The sequence below is a fragment of the Calliphora vicina genome, chromosome 5 (genome assembly GCF_958450345.1).
Source record: "Calliphora vicina chromosome 5, idCalVici1.1, whole genome shotgun sequence".
Lineage (NCBI taxonomy): Eukaryota > Metazoa > Arthropoda > Insecta > Diptera > Calliphoridae > Calliphora > Calliphora vicina.
The window spans coordinates 24,873,175-24,888,991 of NC_088784.1; the positions used below are offsets into that span (position 1 = coordinate 24,873,175).

The 15,817-nt window shown below is 28.5% G+C and overlaps 1 protein-coding gene across 1 annotated transcript in view; it reads right to left on the reverse strand.

Moving 5' to 3' along the window:
* Positions 1-1,084: 1,084 nt before the first annotated feature.
* CCHa2-R (CCHamide-2 receptor) overlaps positions 1,085-15,817 on the reverse strand; it is a 139,088-nt gene continuing 124,355 nt past the window's right edge. The window contains exons 7-8 of the mRNA XM_065512648.1: positions 1,624-1,752; positions 1,085-1,271 (exon numbers count right to left, since the gene is read on the reverse strand). Coding sequence (XP_065368720.1) covers positions 1,085-1,271; positions 1,624-1,752 — 316 coding nt within the window. The remainder of the gene's footprint in view (positions 1,272-1,623; positions 1,753-15,817) is intronic.

The window sequence follows — 15,817 nt, forward strand, 5'->3', positions numbered from 1 at the left end:
ATACCTTCCATGAAATAAGATTTGTCGAGATCATCAAAATAGGTATTTTTTTTGAAATGATTTCATCGTTGGAGTCAAATCTCTTTCCGCCGAGCCATTTCTTAAGGTTTGGAAACAAGAAATAGTCACGAGACACCGATATAGCGGAAACCTTTCTCATATCCAAGTGATCACTTAAATAATTTTTAAAACCACTGAGCCGTGTGAGCTCCCTATGGCTTCCACAATCTAACGTACTTTCAATCTACGAATTTGAATTGAATTTTTCAATTGTTTCAAGAGGCCTGAACTGGGCGTCCAGAATGTTCGGCCACAACGAAATTCACTTTTTTACCATTGAAATTGATGGTGCAGAGCTCCCATAGTATTTTTCAAGCTTATCCTTTATTTGAGTGACGGTTTTTTGACGCAGCTTGTTCAAATTTTGACCGGAGCCAACAGACAGATGCCTGTTGACAGGAACAGTGTCAACAGGCATCTGTGTCAACAGGCCGCCTTTGAATATAGGAGCGGCCACTTCCCTGGGGTACACCAGCGGAAATTTGTCGACGTGAAGATATGACATCTTTCGATAATTATCAAATGCTTGAGAAATATCTATAAATCCTGTGCAATACGGTTTGGGTTTCCAGATAAGGGTTGGTATTCGATGCATCTATTCAATAGTACTGTGTCTCCTTCTGAAAAAAATTGATTGGGCGATATGACGTCACTTGACTTACGTCTTTTCCAGGTTTAGGTATCATAACTACCTTTGAAACTTTCCAAGTCTAATGGACGAGATAGCTGTTTTGAGTGGTACAGACTTCACTTCATTCAAGGGCACATACTGGACTTAGGGAGTAAAAACTCGGAACTGTGAAAACAAGAACTCATCCACTATTGGCAAGTGCAATGACCTTTGTAGATTGCGAATATTGCGGTGATAAATGCCTTGGATTTACCGCTAATGTCAATAGTGATAGTGTGGATTCCGCCATTCATAAGACCGGTGAAAACCGTACTGTCAGTATTGGAATAACAGAACACAGGGCTCCTTACAATCCAATGAAAGTTGGTAACTTCACTGATATGTAAACTGAATTCAGGTAGCGATTTTAGGTTCGCCGTGAACCAGGATTTCCTCTGGAAGCTGGTGGAAAGGGGAGAAATTGTTAACTTCGAACTCGGAACCAAAGAAGTTGCAGGTGGTGCAAATAACTCTGCACCACAGTAAAGCGGCTTCGGCGGAGTTAAAAAGACTTCTCATTTCCTCAAAATCGGAAGCGTACCTACAAGGAGCATAGGGCCTCAATAAAATGTTTGAACATCTCTAGCTATAATGAGATCAGATTTCGTGCATTTCCGTAGTTCGATTCGACTCGCCAGGTTTCATCTGAGATCCATTATTTTCGCGCACGTTCCTTATGGCCGAGAATTCGAGTGGCAGGTTCCATAAATATAGACTTCACCCTTTTCCATTCCGTTAGCTCACCTCCTTGGCAAGATCCAACGGCATTTCTTCGGAATATGCAGCAGCAACTTCTCCATCCTTCAGCCTATTTATGTCCATAGGTCGCATGTTTCCTTTATAGCCTCAAGCTTGATACGCATCTCTGCGAATAGAAGATGGTGATCACTCGCCATGTCCGCACATCCGTACGACTAGGCACATCTAATAAGGAACCCCTCCATTTACCGCTTATAGCCACATGATCGATTTGGTTTTCCGTTCTTTGGTCCGGGGAGACCCAAGTCACCTTATAGATTCTCCTGTGAGGGAATATCGACCCACATATTACCTTCAAACGTAGTTTATACAATAATATTGTTATGAAATTGCACTAACAATTTGAGTTTAACATTCTGTAACGACTGCTTGCAACATTCATAATGTTTATAAACATGTTCATCAGTAGAAGCTTCTACTTATCAACAATGTTAATAGCACACAGTTATTAGCATTGTTTGTAAGTATGGCAATACTAAATGTTTAAACTGTTAACATTAACATTGAAGCTGCTTAAAGTTATAGAATTCGAATATTCTGGTTTTGTCCGTTAAGATCATTCAGGGAGCTACTAGAAGGAAGATGGCGCTTGCACTTGGTAGTCAGTTTATCATAGGCGCTGTTACAGTTAACATCAGCTGCATTGTAAAGTGTAATTTAAGTGTGTGTATTATTGTGAATTAATGAATAAAAACACATAGTGATTCTTTAAACTGCTGTTGTGTAAATTTCAAAATAAATAAAGAGTTGTTACAATTTTAAACTAATAAACTGTTTTTATTTGCAATCAAAAGTATTTGGTTTATTTAAAGGAATTAATGTACCGTTTTTAAAAGGTAAAAATGTAACAATATTTTATACAGTCCTATTTTACAATGTAACTATTTTAGGTTCAATTGTATATCGTTATACAGTCACCATTTTTCTTCAAAAGCCATCCACCTGTGGCTATGAGTTTCAAAAAATTTGAATTTAATAAAGCGTAAAATCCAACTAAATGATTCTTGCTACAGCTTAATTAGTAAATAATTGACATGTGCCACACATTTTAATCTAACAAAAAAAAAACTTTTTATCTTCAAGAGATTTTCCAAAATCTGTTGCCGGTCAATTCAAAGCAAAAACAATAAAAATAATCACCTTGTTGACATTAATGAACAAAGACTTTAATCTTAAACAGAAGTACAAATAACAATAATAATAGTACAAATACTAACTATTGTAATATAAACTTCTTGGAATTAATAAAATTAAATTTTATTTATTTGAACTTCTCATGTTGCGTTTGCTCCTGCTCGTTTTCTTGATTGTTGTTGTTATTTTTCGTACTGTATTATTTAACGCAATTAACCATCATGCTTCGTTGTTTTCATCTCCTGGTACTAGTAGCTACTTCCTATTTGTGTTTTTTGATGTTTGTCCTTATTATTTCAGTTTTCTCTTTGCTTAATTCTGGCTAAAGTAGCCTGCCCGTGCCTGCATGGTCTTGCTTTAATATATTTAAAAACAAACCATCCAATAACCTGACCTTTTCCGCAACGTTGGCCAAGAAACGTTTTAATTTTTTTTTACCATCTTGTTTTGATTTTGTTTCCTTGTTTCCCTGATTCTTTCAGCTTTTTGCTATTTAATCTTTTATTCATCTTTTTTGTTCTACTACTGACTGCATTTGATTGTAACTGGTAAATTCACCCAAAGCATTTTTATTTTTACAAATGACCATGTTTTAAATTAAATATATATGAAAGGTATTGTAAGTTGTAGTAGAAAGGAAACCTTAACTACCTTTTTTTCATTTTACTATTTATGAGCCCAGGGACAATTGTGTTTAATTCTGTGGAAATGGATTTTGATTTTTATTTATTTTAAATAAATTTCAGATTTCCTGTGAAATAAAACAATGAAACATACAGTGGGGAGCTCAAATGAGTACATGTTTCTATTTTGTGCACTTCTTATGGAATAAAAATAAAACTAATAAAGCAAATCCAAAAATTTTGTCTGTCATTTATTTTATGTTTAATATGTAACAAAATGAATTACAATTCAAAACAAAAAACATCCAGTTCTAAATAAAAAAACAGACAAAACTAAAATAACTCGCATGTACTCAATTTTGCACCCCACAATAACTTTAGGGAAGAATTGCATTTTTTAAAAAAATTTTCAAAATCCTTTATTACGTAAATAAAATTTTACACGCATTGGCATATTTTCTATAAATTTTTCATTAACTTTTTTTGGAATACTCTCTCTCTCGTACTCAATCCGCTGTACAAATTGGTAGGAGTTAATCGGTATTGTTTCAACCGCCAATTCACGATTCACTAAAAATTCTCAATAGGATTGATCTCAAGACATTGAGCTGATAACTGCATTAATAAGACATTTTTCTAGGAACACCATTCTTTACGATTTTTGACGTGTGTATTGGGTCACCATCCTATTGAAAAATTACTTCTTCTGCAGGATAAGCATTATAATCTACAAAGTCAAAAGATGAATGTGAAAAATACAAAGATGATTACGTATTCAGGTCGGTATATCGAACTGGACACTATTTCGGTAGAAATTTTGCTCACTAAACCATTTTTCAAAGTTTTTCATGAGTGCTTTAATTCGCCGTCCTGCTGTAAAATAACTTATTCGGCATGATTGGCGCTCTTATCCACAAAATCGGAATGGCAAGTCTATAAATTCGGTATGATTAGTCTTCAATATACGCAGATAGTCTTCTTAACTCATTATTTCGCCGATTTTTTCAAAATTGGTGACACAGTAAGGAAACAGTAAAACACGGTAATGATATGGGGTTGCTTTATATGGTGCCACCTTGGACCCATGCAAAGAATCAATGAAATAATGGGAAAAGAAAACCATCTGCGTATTTTGCAGACTCACCATACCGATTTTGTAGTCTCATCATCACGTTTTTGTATATAAAAGAGGAAATCATGCAGAAGAAGTAATTTTTCAATAGGATGGTGACCCAATGCACACGTCAAAAATCGTAAAGAATGGTGTTCCTAGAAAAATGTCTTATTAATGCAGTTATCAGCTCAATGTCTTGAGTTCAATCCTATTGAGAATTTTTATTGAATCGTGAATTGGCGGTTGAAACAATACCGATTAACTCCTACCAATTTGTACGAGCTTTAACAGCGGATTGAGCACGAGAGAGAGAGTATTCCAAAAAAATTTAATGAAAAATTTATAGAAAATATGCTAATGCGTGTAAAATTTTATTTACGTAATAAAGGATTTTGAAAATTTTTTTAAAAAATGTAATTCTTCCCTAAAGTTATTGTGGGGTGCAAAATTGAGTACATGCGAGTTATTTTAGTTTTGTCTGTTTTTTTATTTATAACTGAATGTTTTTTGTTTTGAATTGTAATTCATTTTATTACATATTAGACACAAAATAAATGACAGAAAAAATTTTTGGATTTGCTTTATTAGTTTTATTTTTATTCCATAAGAAATGCACAAAATAGAAACATGTACTCATTTGAGCTCCCCACTGTAGGTTTGATTTAACAAATTTTATCGTTTAAATAATCTTTGGAAGGTATATGCAAAGAAATTGTTTGAAATGTAAATAAATTTTAATTTTTAGCTATAGTCGGTATATTAAGGCAATTAGAAACGATTAGTAGGGGTATTGCAGGAAAAATTTAGAAGATATTATAGATAATCATCCTTTTTCCCTTAATTTCCATATGAAAAAATCGATTTTGGTCGAAATTAAAAGTGATCACAAATGATCGTACTTTTTTCATTTTTTTTTTGGTTATAATTAATTTTCATATGAAAAATTGGTTTTAGCTTGAAAATATAAATGATCACAAATGATCGTCCTTTTTCCATTATGACCTCTTTTTAAAAACTTGTAGCCACATTTATGTTTCAATTAATTTTCATATAAAAAATCGATTTTTGGTCTAAATTATAAGTGATCACAAATGATCGTTCTTTTTCCATTTTTTTTGTACTTAATTTTCACAGGAAAAATTGGTTTTGGGTTGAATACATAAGTGATCACACATTATAGTCCTTTTTCTATTTGCATTAATTAATTTTCATATAAAAAATAAATTTTAGGTTGAAAATAAGTGATCACAGATTATCGCCCTTCTTCCATTTTGACTTCTGTTTATCGTCTTTTAGACAGGTTTATGTTTTAGATAATTTACATATGAAAAATCGATTCTGGATTGAAAATATAAGTGATCATACATTAACGATCTTTTCCTATTATGACTACTATTCCATTTTGGGTTGAAAATGATCACAAATGATCGTCCATTTTCCATTTTGACCTATTTTTCACAAGAAAGATATATTTTAAATTGGAAATATAAGCGATCACAGATTACACAAGGCAACAAAAAGGAAAAAAAATAAAGGCTTTTTAAACCACTGCACAATTTTGATGTATTGTGGCTCCAGTAGTACAAATATATTCAATTCTATGGATAATTTTTTTTTTAAATTTTTTTTAGACGTTTCTCCCCATAAGTAATGTTAACTCAAAATGGGTTAGTGCGATGTTTTTAAAATAAACTTTAAAAAATTGAGATTTATAAAACATTTAATCCCTTTATATATTGCGTTTCAATTGCCTCAGTAGTTTCGGAGTTATAATAACAAATTGAATCAAAAAAATAAATTTTTTACATGAAAATTAAAAATTTGTTTGTTTTAAAAATATCATGAAAAATCGAAAACGTCTGAAATTGCTCAGATTTATTACTTTATCGCAAAGCCACATGTAATATGAATAAAATGAGATATTGATCATAAAAAACAATTGATTCTTCTCGAATTTATTCACAATTAAGTGAATTCGCAAATTATAGTTTTTTGTTTAATATACATAAATTTGAGTAGTTACTGTTCTTCTTTCAATTGATTGAATTTTGAAAACATTTCCCCATGCTTTGTACAAATTTTCACACATATATTGCGTTTCTATCGGCTCATTAGTTTCGGAGTTATAATAACAAATTGAAGCAAACAATTTTTTTTACATGGAAATTTTATTTTTTTTTTGTTTTAAAAAAATCATGAAAAATTGAAAGCGGTCGAAATTGTTCATATTTATTACTTTATCATAAAGCCACATATAATAGAAACAAAATGAGATATCGATCATAAAAAGCAATTGATTCTTTTTTGTATTTATTCTCAATTAAGTGAATTTGCTCATTTTCACAAAATTTTAGTTTTTTGTTGGATATGTACAAATTTTCACGTATATAATGCGTTTCAATTGGCTCAGTAGTTTCGGAGTTATAATAACAAATTGAAGCAAAAAAAAATATTTTTTATATGAAAATTAAAATTTTTTTTGTTTTAAAAAAATCAAGAAAAATCGAAAACGCCAGAAATTGTTTAGATTTATTACTTTATTGTAAAGCCACATATAATAGGAACAAAATAAGGTATCAATATTAAAAATTTATTCATTCTTTTTTGAATTTATTCACAATTAAGTGAATTCGCTCATTTTCACAAAATTTTAGGTTTTTGATTGTTATACATAAAATTGAGTAGTTAATGTTCATTTTCCGATTGATTGAATTTTGAAAATATTTTCCCATGTTATGTACAAATTTTCACATATATATTAAGTTGCAATCGGCTCAGTAGTTTCGGATTTATAATAACAAATTGAAGAAAAAAATATATTTTTTACATGAAAATAGCAAATTTTTTTGTTTCAAAAAATCATGAAAAATCGAAAGTGGCTGAAATTGTTCAGACTTATTGCTTTATCGCAAAGCCACATGTAGTAGGAACAAAATGAGATATTGATCATAAAAATCGATGGATTTTTTTCTAATTTATATGCAATTAAGTGAATACGCTCCTTATCACAAAATTTAACTTTTTTGTATGATATACTTACAATTTAGTAGTTAAAGCTCTTCTTTCGATTGATTGAATTTTGAAAACATTTTTCTTATGCTATGTAAAAATTTTCACATATATATTGCGTTTCAATCGGCTCGGTAGTTTCGGAGTTATAATAACAAATTAAAGCAAAAAATATATATTTTTTACATGAAAATTAAAAATTTTTTTGTTTTAAAAAAATCATTAAAAATCGAAAACGGCAGAAATTGTTTAGATTTATAACCTTATCGCAAAGCCACATGTAATAGGAACAAAATGAAATATTTATTATAATAATCGATGGATTATTTTCGAATTTATTCAAAATTAAGTGAATTAGCTAATTTTCACAAAATTTTAGTTTTTTGTTTGATATATAATTGATTAGTTAATGTTCCCATGTTATGTACAAATTTTAACATATAAATTAAGTTTCAATCGGCTCAGTAGTTTCGGAGTTATAATAACAATTTGCAGCAAAAAATATATTTCTTTACATAAAAATTCAAAATTTTTTTGTTTTAAAAAATCGTGAAAAATAGAAAACGGCAAAAATTTTAGAGATTTAGTACTTTATCGTAAAAACTTATATAATAGGAACAAAATGAAATATTTATCATAAAAATCTATTTATTCTTTTTGAATTAATTCACAATTAAGTGAATTAGCTCATTTTCACAAAATTTTAGTTTTTCTTTTGTATTATATAAAATTAAGTAGTTAATGTTATTCTATCGATTGATTGAATTTTTAAAACATTTTCCCCATTCTTTTTTTTCCCCATAGTTTCGGAGTTATAATAATAAATTGAAGCAAAAAATATATTTTTTACATGAAAATTAAAAATGGTTTTGTTTCAAAAAAATCATGAAAAATCGAAAACTGCTGAAATTGTTCAGATTTATTACTTTATCACAAAGCTACATATAATACGAATAAAAGGAGATATTGGTCATAAAAATCGATTGATTCCTTTCGAATTTATTCATAATTAAGTGAATTAGCTCATTTTCACTAGATTTTAGTTTTTTTTGATATACATCAAATTGAGTGGTTAATGTTGTTCTTTGGAAGACTGGAACCACAATTTATCAAAATTGGGTAGTGGTTAAAAAAGCCTTTAAAATTTTTTCGATTCTGTTGCCTTCTATTAACGTTCTTTTTTCATTTTAACCTCATTTTATATAATTATATCCACGTTTATGTTTCAGCTCATTTTGATATGAAAAATCGATTTATGCTTGAAAATTTTAGTGATCACCTATTACCTTTCTGTTGTATTTGAACCTCTATATACCAACTTATAGCCAAGTTTATGTTTTAGTTAATTTTCAAAGTGATCAAAAATGATAGTCCTTTTTCTATTTGGACCACTATTTACCGACTTATAGCCACTTTTATGTTTTACTTAATTTCATATGATAAATCGATTTTTGGCTGAAAATATAAGTGATCACAAATGATCGACCTTTTTCCTTTTTAACCTCTTTTAACAGAGTGGAAGCCAAGTTTATGTTTCAGTTAATTTTCATATAAAAAATCGATTTTAAATTGAAAATATAAGTGATCACAGATTATCGTTCTTTTTACATTTGAACCACTATTCACCGAGTTATAGACAGTAACTGTGTCTAGTTAATTTTCATAAGAAATTAATGAAATTTTCCCAAATTATCTGTAGCTAATTCCAACATTAACCAGCAGTTAAACTCTCAACTAAACATAAAGTTTAACTAGCGGAACATAATGTAGCCCCTAGTTTTCTAATAAAAATTATTATGGGCTGTCAAAACTAGTTAAAAAAAACTGTCCCATAAAACACCTTAAATTATGACAGCTACCTGCCTATACTCCGGCCTGTTTCAGTATGATTACTTTTTAAATACACACATGTTTTTTCTTTTGCAAACAATAAATTGTGTTCAAAGGGATTTATGGAAAAATTTTGCAAACATTTTTATTAAAATGTAGGTATAAATTGCTGGGCAGATATGGGAAAATAACCATATATGTAGAAAATATAATTTAAGTGCCTGTAACTTGTGTAACATGACAACTTTATCAAAAATGAATAAAAATTACATGACATTTGAAAATTTTGTAATCATATAAAAGCTTAAAACACATCCATACATATTTGTAAAATGTGTGAATGCAGGCATGTATGACATTATGACATAATAAAATTTACATTAAAATCTCTGCCTGCTTGACTGTCTGTCTGTCTGTCTGGGCCAGGTCTATTCAGGCATGCATGTTAGACAATATTTATATTGGCATTTAAAACTAAAGCTCATAGCAAATATGCAGGGATTTTAAGTATGTAGATATTTTGTATTTGAGTTCACATGTGTTTCTTATCTAAAATGGAAAGTTATTTACTACAATATATTATGGGGTAAATTATGAGGGTGAAAACAACTACTTTGTTAAATATTTCAAAAATAAATGATAGAACAGTGATTTTGTTATATAGAAATAAGGGGAAATAAAATTCATTCAAAACGTGGACGTTAATCTGTATTCACTTAATTTTCATCCTAAAATCCATTTTTGATATGAAATTGAATTGAAACATAAACGTGGATATAAGTCGCTATATAGAGGTCCAAATGACAACAGAAAGATAATCGGTGATCACTAATATTTTCAAGCATAAATGAATTTTTCATATCAAACTGAACTGAAACCAAAAGGTGGCTATAACTCGGTAAAACGAGGTCAAAATGAAAAAAGAACGATAACACAAGTCAACAAAATCGAAAAAAATGTTAAAGTCTTTTCAAACCCCACAGTCTTTCAAAGAAGAGCATTAACTACTCAATTGTAATAAAAAATTTAAAATTTGTGAAAATGAGCGAATTTTTATGATCGATATATCGTTTTGTTCCTATTACATGTAGCTTTGCGATACAGAAATAAATCTGAACAATTTCAGCCGCTTTCGATTTTTCATGATTTTTTAAAAACCAAAAAATTAGCTTTTTTCAAGTAAAGAATATAGTTTTTGCTTCTATTTGTTATTATAACTCCGAAACTACTGAGCCGCTTGAAATGCAATATATATGTGAAATTGTGTAAAAAGCATGGGGAAAATGTTTTTAAATTTCAATCAATTGAAAGAAGAACATTAACTACTCAATTTTATGCATATCAAACGAAAAACTAAAATTTTGTGGAAATGAGCGAATTCACTTAATTGTGAATAAATTCAAAAAAAATAACTCATTTTGTTCCTATTTCATGTGACTTTGCGATTCAGTTATATATCTGAACAATTTCAGCTGCTTTCGATTTTTCATGATTTTTTTAAAACAAAAAAATTAGCTTTTTTCAAATAAAAAAATTATATTCTTTGCTTCAATTTGTTACTATAACTCTGAAACTACTGAGCCGATTGAAACGCACTATTTATATGAAAATGTGTACAAAGCATGTGGAAAATGTTTTCAGAATTCCAATCAGTTGATAGAAAAGCATTAACTACTTAATTTTATGTATGTTAAACAAAAAACTAAAATTTTGTGAAAATGAGCGAATTCACTTAATTGTGGATAAATTCGAAAAGAATCAATCGATTTTTATGGTCAATATCTTATTTTGTTCCTGTTCGGTCACAATCATATTTAATAATTTTATTTAATTACTTAATATTATATATATTTCATTTTATAATTTAATTCGTTTTACGTTTATCAATTCATTCCTTTAAATTTCATTCAATATTATACTTTATTTAAGAATTTGGTACAAAACAAACTAATAATAACTCTTTTAGTTGACACTCTCTTTATTTATCGCTCTATTTTACTTTTTATAATTTTGTAACTGTAAATAGATACTTGCAAAATTCTTTAACTATAACAAGTATATTTTCTTTACACATTCTTTTTGTGACCATTAAAGAGATCAAACCAAAAAACGCATCGTCTTTTTATTTTTTTGATTATTCAGTTCCTATTACATGTGGCTAATAAATCTGATTAATTTCTGTCGTCTTCGATTTTTCATGACTTTTTTAAACACACACAAATTTGCTATTTTCATGTAAAAAATATATTTTTTTTCTTCAAGTTGTTATTATAACTCCGAAACTACTGAGCCGATTGAAATGCAATATATATGTGAAATTGTGTAAAAAGCATGGGGAAAATGTTTTTAAATTTCAATCAATTGAAAGAAGAACATTAACTACTCAATTTTATGTAGAACAAACAAAAAACTAAAATTTTGTGAAAATGAGCGAATTCACTTAGTTATGAATAAATTTGAAAATAAGTAATCGCTTTTTATGATCTATATCAAATTTTGTGCCTATTACACGTAGCTTTGCGATAAAGTAATAAATCTCAACAATTTCAGACGTTTTAGATTTTTCATGATTTTTTTAAAACAAAAAAATTTGCTATTTTCATATAAAAAATATATTGTTTGCTTCAATTTGTTATTATAACTCGGAAACTACTGCGCCGATTGAAAAGCAATATATATATGAAAATTTGTACATAGTATGGGGAAAATGTTTTCGAAATTCAATCATTCAAAAGAAGAACATTAACTACTCAATTTTATGTATATTAAGCAAAAAACTATAATATTGTGAAAATGAGCGAATTCACTTAATTTTGAATAAATTCAAAAAAAATCAATCGATTTTCATGATCGATATCTCATTTTGTTTCTATTACATGTGGCTTTACAATACTGTTATAAATCTGAAAAATTTCAGCCGCTTTCGATTTTTCATGAATTTTTTAAAACCAAAAAATAGCTATTTCCCTTAAAAATATATTCTTTGCTTCAATTTGTTATTATAACTCCGAAACTACTGAGCCGATTGAAAAGCAATATATATGTGAAAAGCAATATACATAGCATGGGGAAAGTGTTTTCAAAATTCAGTACAATGAAAGAAGAACTTTAACTACTCAATTTTATGTATAACAAACAAAAAACTAAAATTTTGTGAAAATGAGCGAATTCACTTAATTGTGAGTAAATTCGAAAAGAATCAATCGATTTTTATCTTATTTTATTTCTATTACATGTGGCTTTACGATAAATAATTAAATGTGAACAATTTCAGTTCTTTTCGATTTTTTATGATTTTTTAAGAAAACAAAAATATTGCTATTTTCATATAAAAAATATATTTTTTTCTTCAACTTCTTATTATAACTCCCAAATTACAGAGCCGATTGAAACGCAATGTATATGCGAAAATGTGCACAAAGCATGGGAAAACGTTTTCAAAATTCAATCAATCGAAAGAAGAATATTAACTACTCAATTTTATATATATTAAACAAAAAACTAAAATTTTGTGAAAATGAGCGAATTCACTTAATTGTTAATAAATTCGAAAGGAATTAATCAGTTTTTATGGGTGATATTTCATTTTTTTCTATTACATGTGGCTTTGCGATAAAGCAATAAACCTGAACAATTTTTGCCGCTTTCGATTTTTCATGATTTTTTTAAAACAAAAAAATTAGCTTTTTTCAAGTAAAAAATATATTTTTTGCTTAAATTTTTTATTATAACTCCGAAACTACTAAGCCGATTGAAACGCAATATATAAACGGATTAAAGATTATATAAATCCCAACTTTTCTAAGTTTATTTAATATCGGACTAACCTTTTTTGAGTTATCATTAATTATGTGGAGAATCGTCTAAAAAAATTCATCATTTTTCTTAAAAATTTAATAAAAAACCTCTCCATAAAATTTAAAATTTATATCATATTTGTACTATTGGAACCACAATATGTACATCAGAATTGTGTAGAGGTTTAAAAAGCCTCTAAAATTTTTTCGATTTTGTTGCCCTATGATCACTTATGTTTTGAAACAAATTTTTTCATATGAAAATCAAATGAAACATAAACGTGGCTATAAAATTCATTAAGCTTAAACTCTTTTTTATCTATATACAAAATTTCAAACACATTGGTATTGTATTTTAGCAGTTCTCCATATAAAACCATTTTATTATTATTTTAAAACCACAGTGCGTATGAGTAATTTTAATACATGAGGTAGTTTTTAAATTTTGCAATATCTTTTAAATTGTATGAAGAAAATTTATTGTTTCTAACTAAATTGTTTAAATTCACCTGAATTTATATTATTTTCTGTTTTTTATTATTTTAAAATCATGTGGTTATAGTTTTTTTAGTAGTTTCAGATTGAAAGTTTTTTTTTAGTTTTAGTTTTTATTATTTTTGTTTTGTTATTTAATAAACCTTTTAAATTTTGTAAGCACGTTTGTGGTTTTGTTGCTTTTTTATTAGAGTTTCATGTTAAATCGTTCATAAAGCATAGATGTTTATGATTATCATACATTTTATGTTAGAATTTTCCTTTATACGAGTAAGTATTACCACTTTATAAATATGTGTTTTTTTGTTACTTTATTATTGTAACTGGAAGCCAGGAAGAGTAGTGAGGATCTGGAGTTTAGATGTGGGCTGGTTTTTGATATAGTAGTAAAATTTATATTCGTAACAAGAGATTTTCAGTTTAAAATGTTTAAACAGATTTAAAAATATATCTGTTTTAACGCCGCCCTACTGTTAAAATTGTATAATACCAGCATTACATAAATCACAGGTGTTTTAATGAAAAATGTAAAACAAAATAATGCAATTCTTAAATGAAACAGCAAATAACTACCAGTATAACCCCCCATACCTCTAGGACCCCTAAGGCTTTCACCCTCTTGCTTAAAACATAAAGCTGTCAAAAGTTGCGCGTTCTTATTTTTTTTTGTTGGACCCTGCCAAAAGCAGCTTTCACAAAACACTTAATCATTAAAAGGGCTTTATTTTCTCCCACCATATTCATACTCGAACTAAAAGTTGTATTCATATGCTGCCTGGAAATGTATTATGAGAGTGTTGAAAAAACGTTTAAATGTAAATGGATTTTTAAAAACTTTATTTCCATAACTTTTCATGTTTTCACGTGTAAAGAAATAAACACAAAAGGCTTAGTGTAAAACAGAAAAAAACAATTTGTTTAATTTCATATATGAGGAAACATAAAACATATTTGTTATAAAGCCTTTCTAGGAACTATTAGCACATGCATTTTAGTTTATTAATTGAGACAAACCAATCAATCAATCAAATGTTAAACAAATCAAATAATAGAAAAATGTTCTATTTGGTTGGCAATAATTGCTAAATACCCTATTAAAACTATAACTATTTATTAAGAAATCTAAAAATTTTAGTTAAAGACAAATTTTTAAAATAATTTTACGTGATTTTAAAGACCAAGACTTAAACTACCTAAATATGAAAAATCAATAAAATCCCTTGATATTTATATTTTTTATACGCCCTCCAACTTTATACCTTTTAATACTGATAATTACTTATTAATCATACGCCTTAGGTTTAAAAGCAAAATAATAAATGCTACTCATACGCGCATAGTGGGAAAGAATCAAAATTTTTGGAAATAAATTTGCCATTTCTAAACGGCTGGTGCGATCGGGATAAAATTTGACGCAGGCGTAGCCAAGGAGTATTCGAGTTGAAGTTTTTTAAATGGGGCCTATAAATTATCCAGGGGCGGCGCTATGGCGCTATGGAACCTTCGACATTTAAAATTTTTAAACACTTGCCATTTTTTCCCATCCGATTTCAAAGATTTTTATATTTTAAGAAAGCTCTCGTCTAGGTCTTGAAAAAAACATGCTTGCATGTGCTATTTATCTTTTATAATTTCCGAGTTATAGACATTTCAAAATTGAAATTTTAAAATGTTGCCATACCTTGGTCCACTTTTTTAAAAATATAGCCCGAACTTTTGGACCGAATGCAGTCGAATTTTTTCTGTTAGTTAGACAACTAAATTACCAATAATATACAAAAGATTTCAGAGCAAAAATAAACGACTTTCAATTTAAAAATTAAAAAAAATAGTAGATTTTTGCTGTTTTTTGGGCGAAAAGGCGATTCAACTTTTTTTTTTATTAAAAAAAAAACTTTCTTTAAGAACATATAACAATTTTATATTTAACTATAAGGTATCATTGCGGAGAACATTTTGGTATGAAAAACTTGTCCAATTTTCCGAATATGTCGCCCCTACGTCTTCCGAAATTTGACCTATTTTTTTTATCAAAATTTCAATTTTGGGCCACATGTTATAAAATCCCAAAGCAGGGATCAGAAAGCGGAAAGCAGATTTGGAAACCTTGATGTGTTCTCTATTTATCTCCAAAGTATTTTCCCAGCCCCAAAGGAAAGGGCAAAATTAAAAAAAAAAATAAAATGTTTGAGATTTTCGCTCCAATTTGTAGGAATTTCGGGATTTCCTTTGAGCTTTTGACAAGGCTTTTTACGCTTTATTATTGAGAATGACATATATAAAAAAACGTGGAAAATTTCATTGAGTTTTGTTAATAAATAAAGAT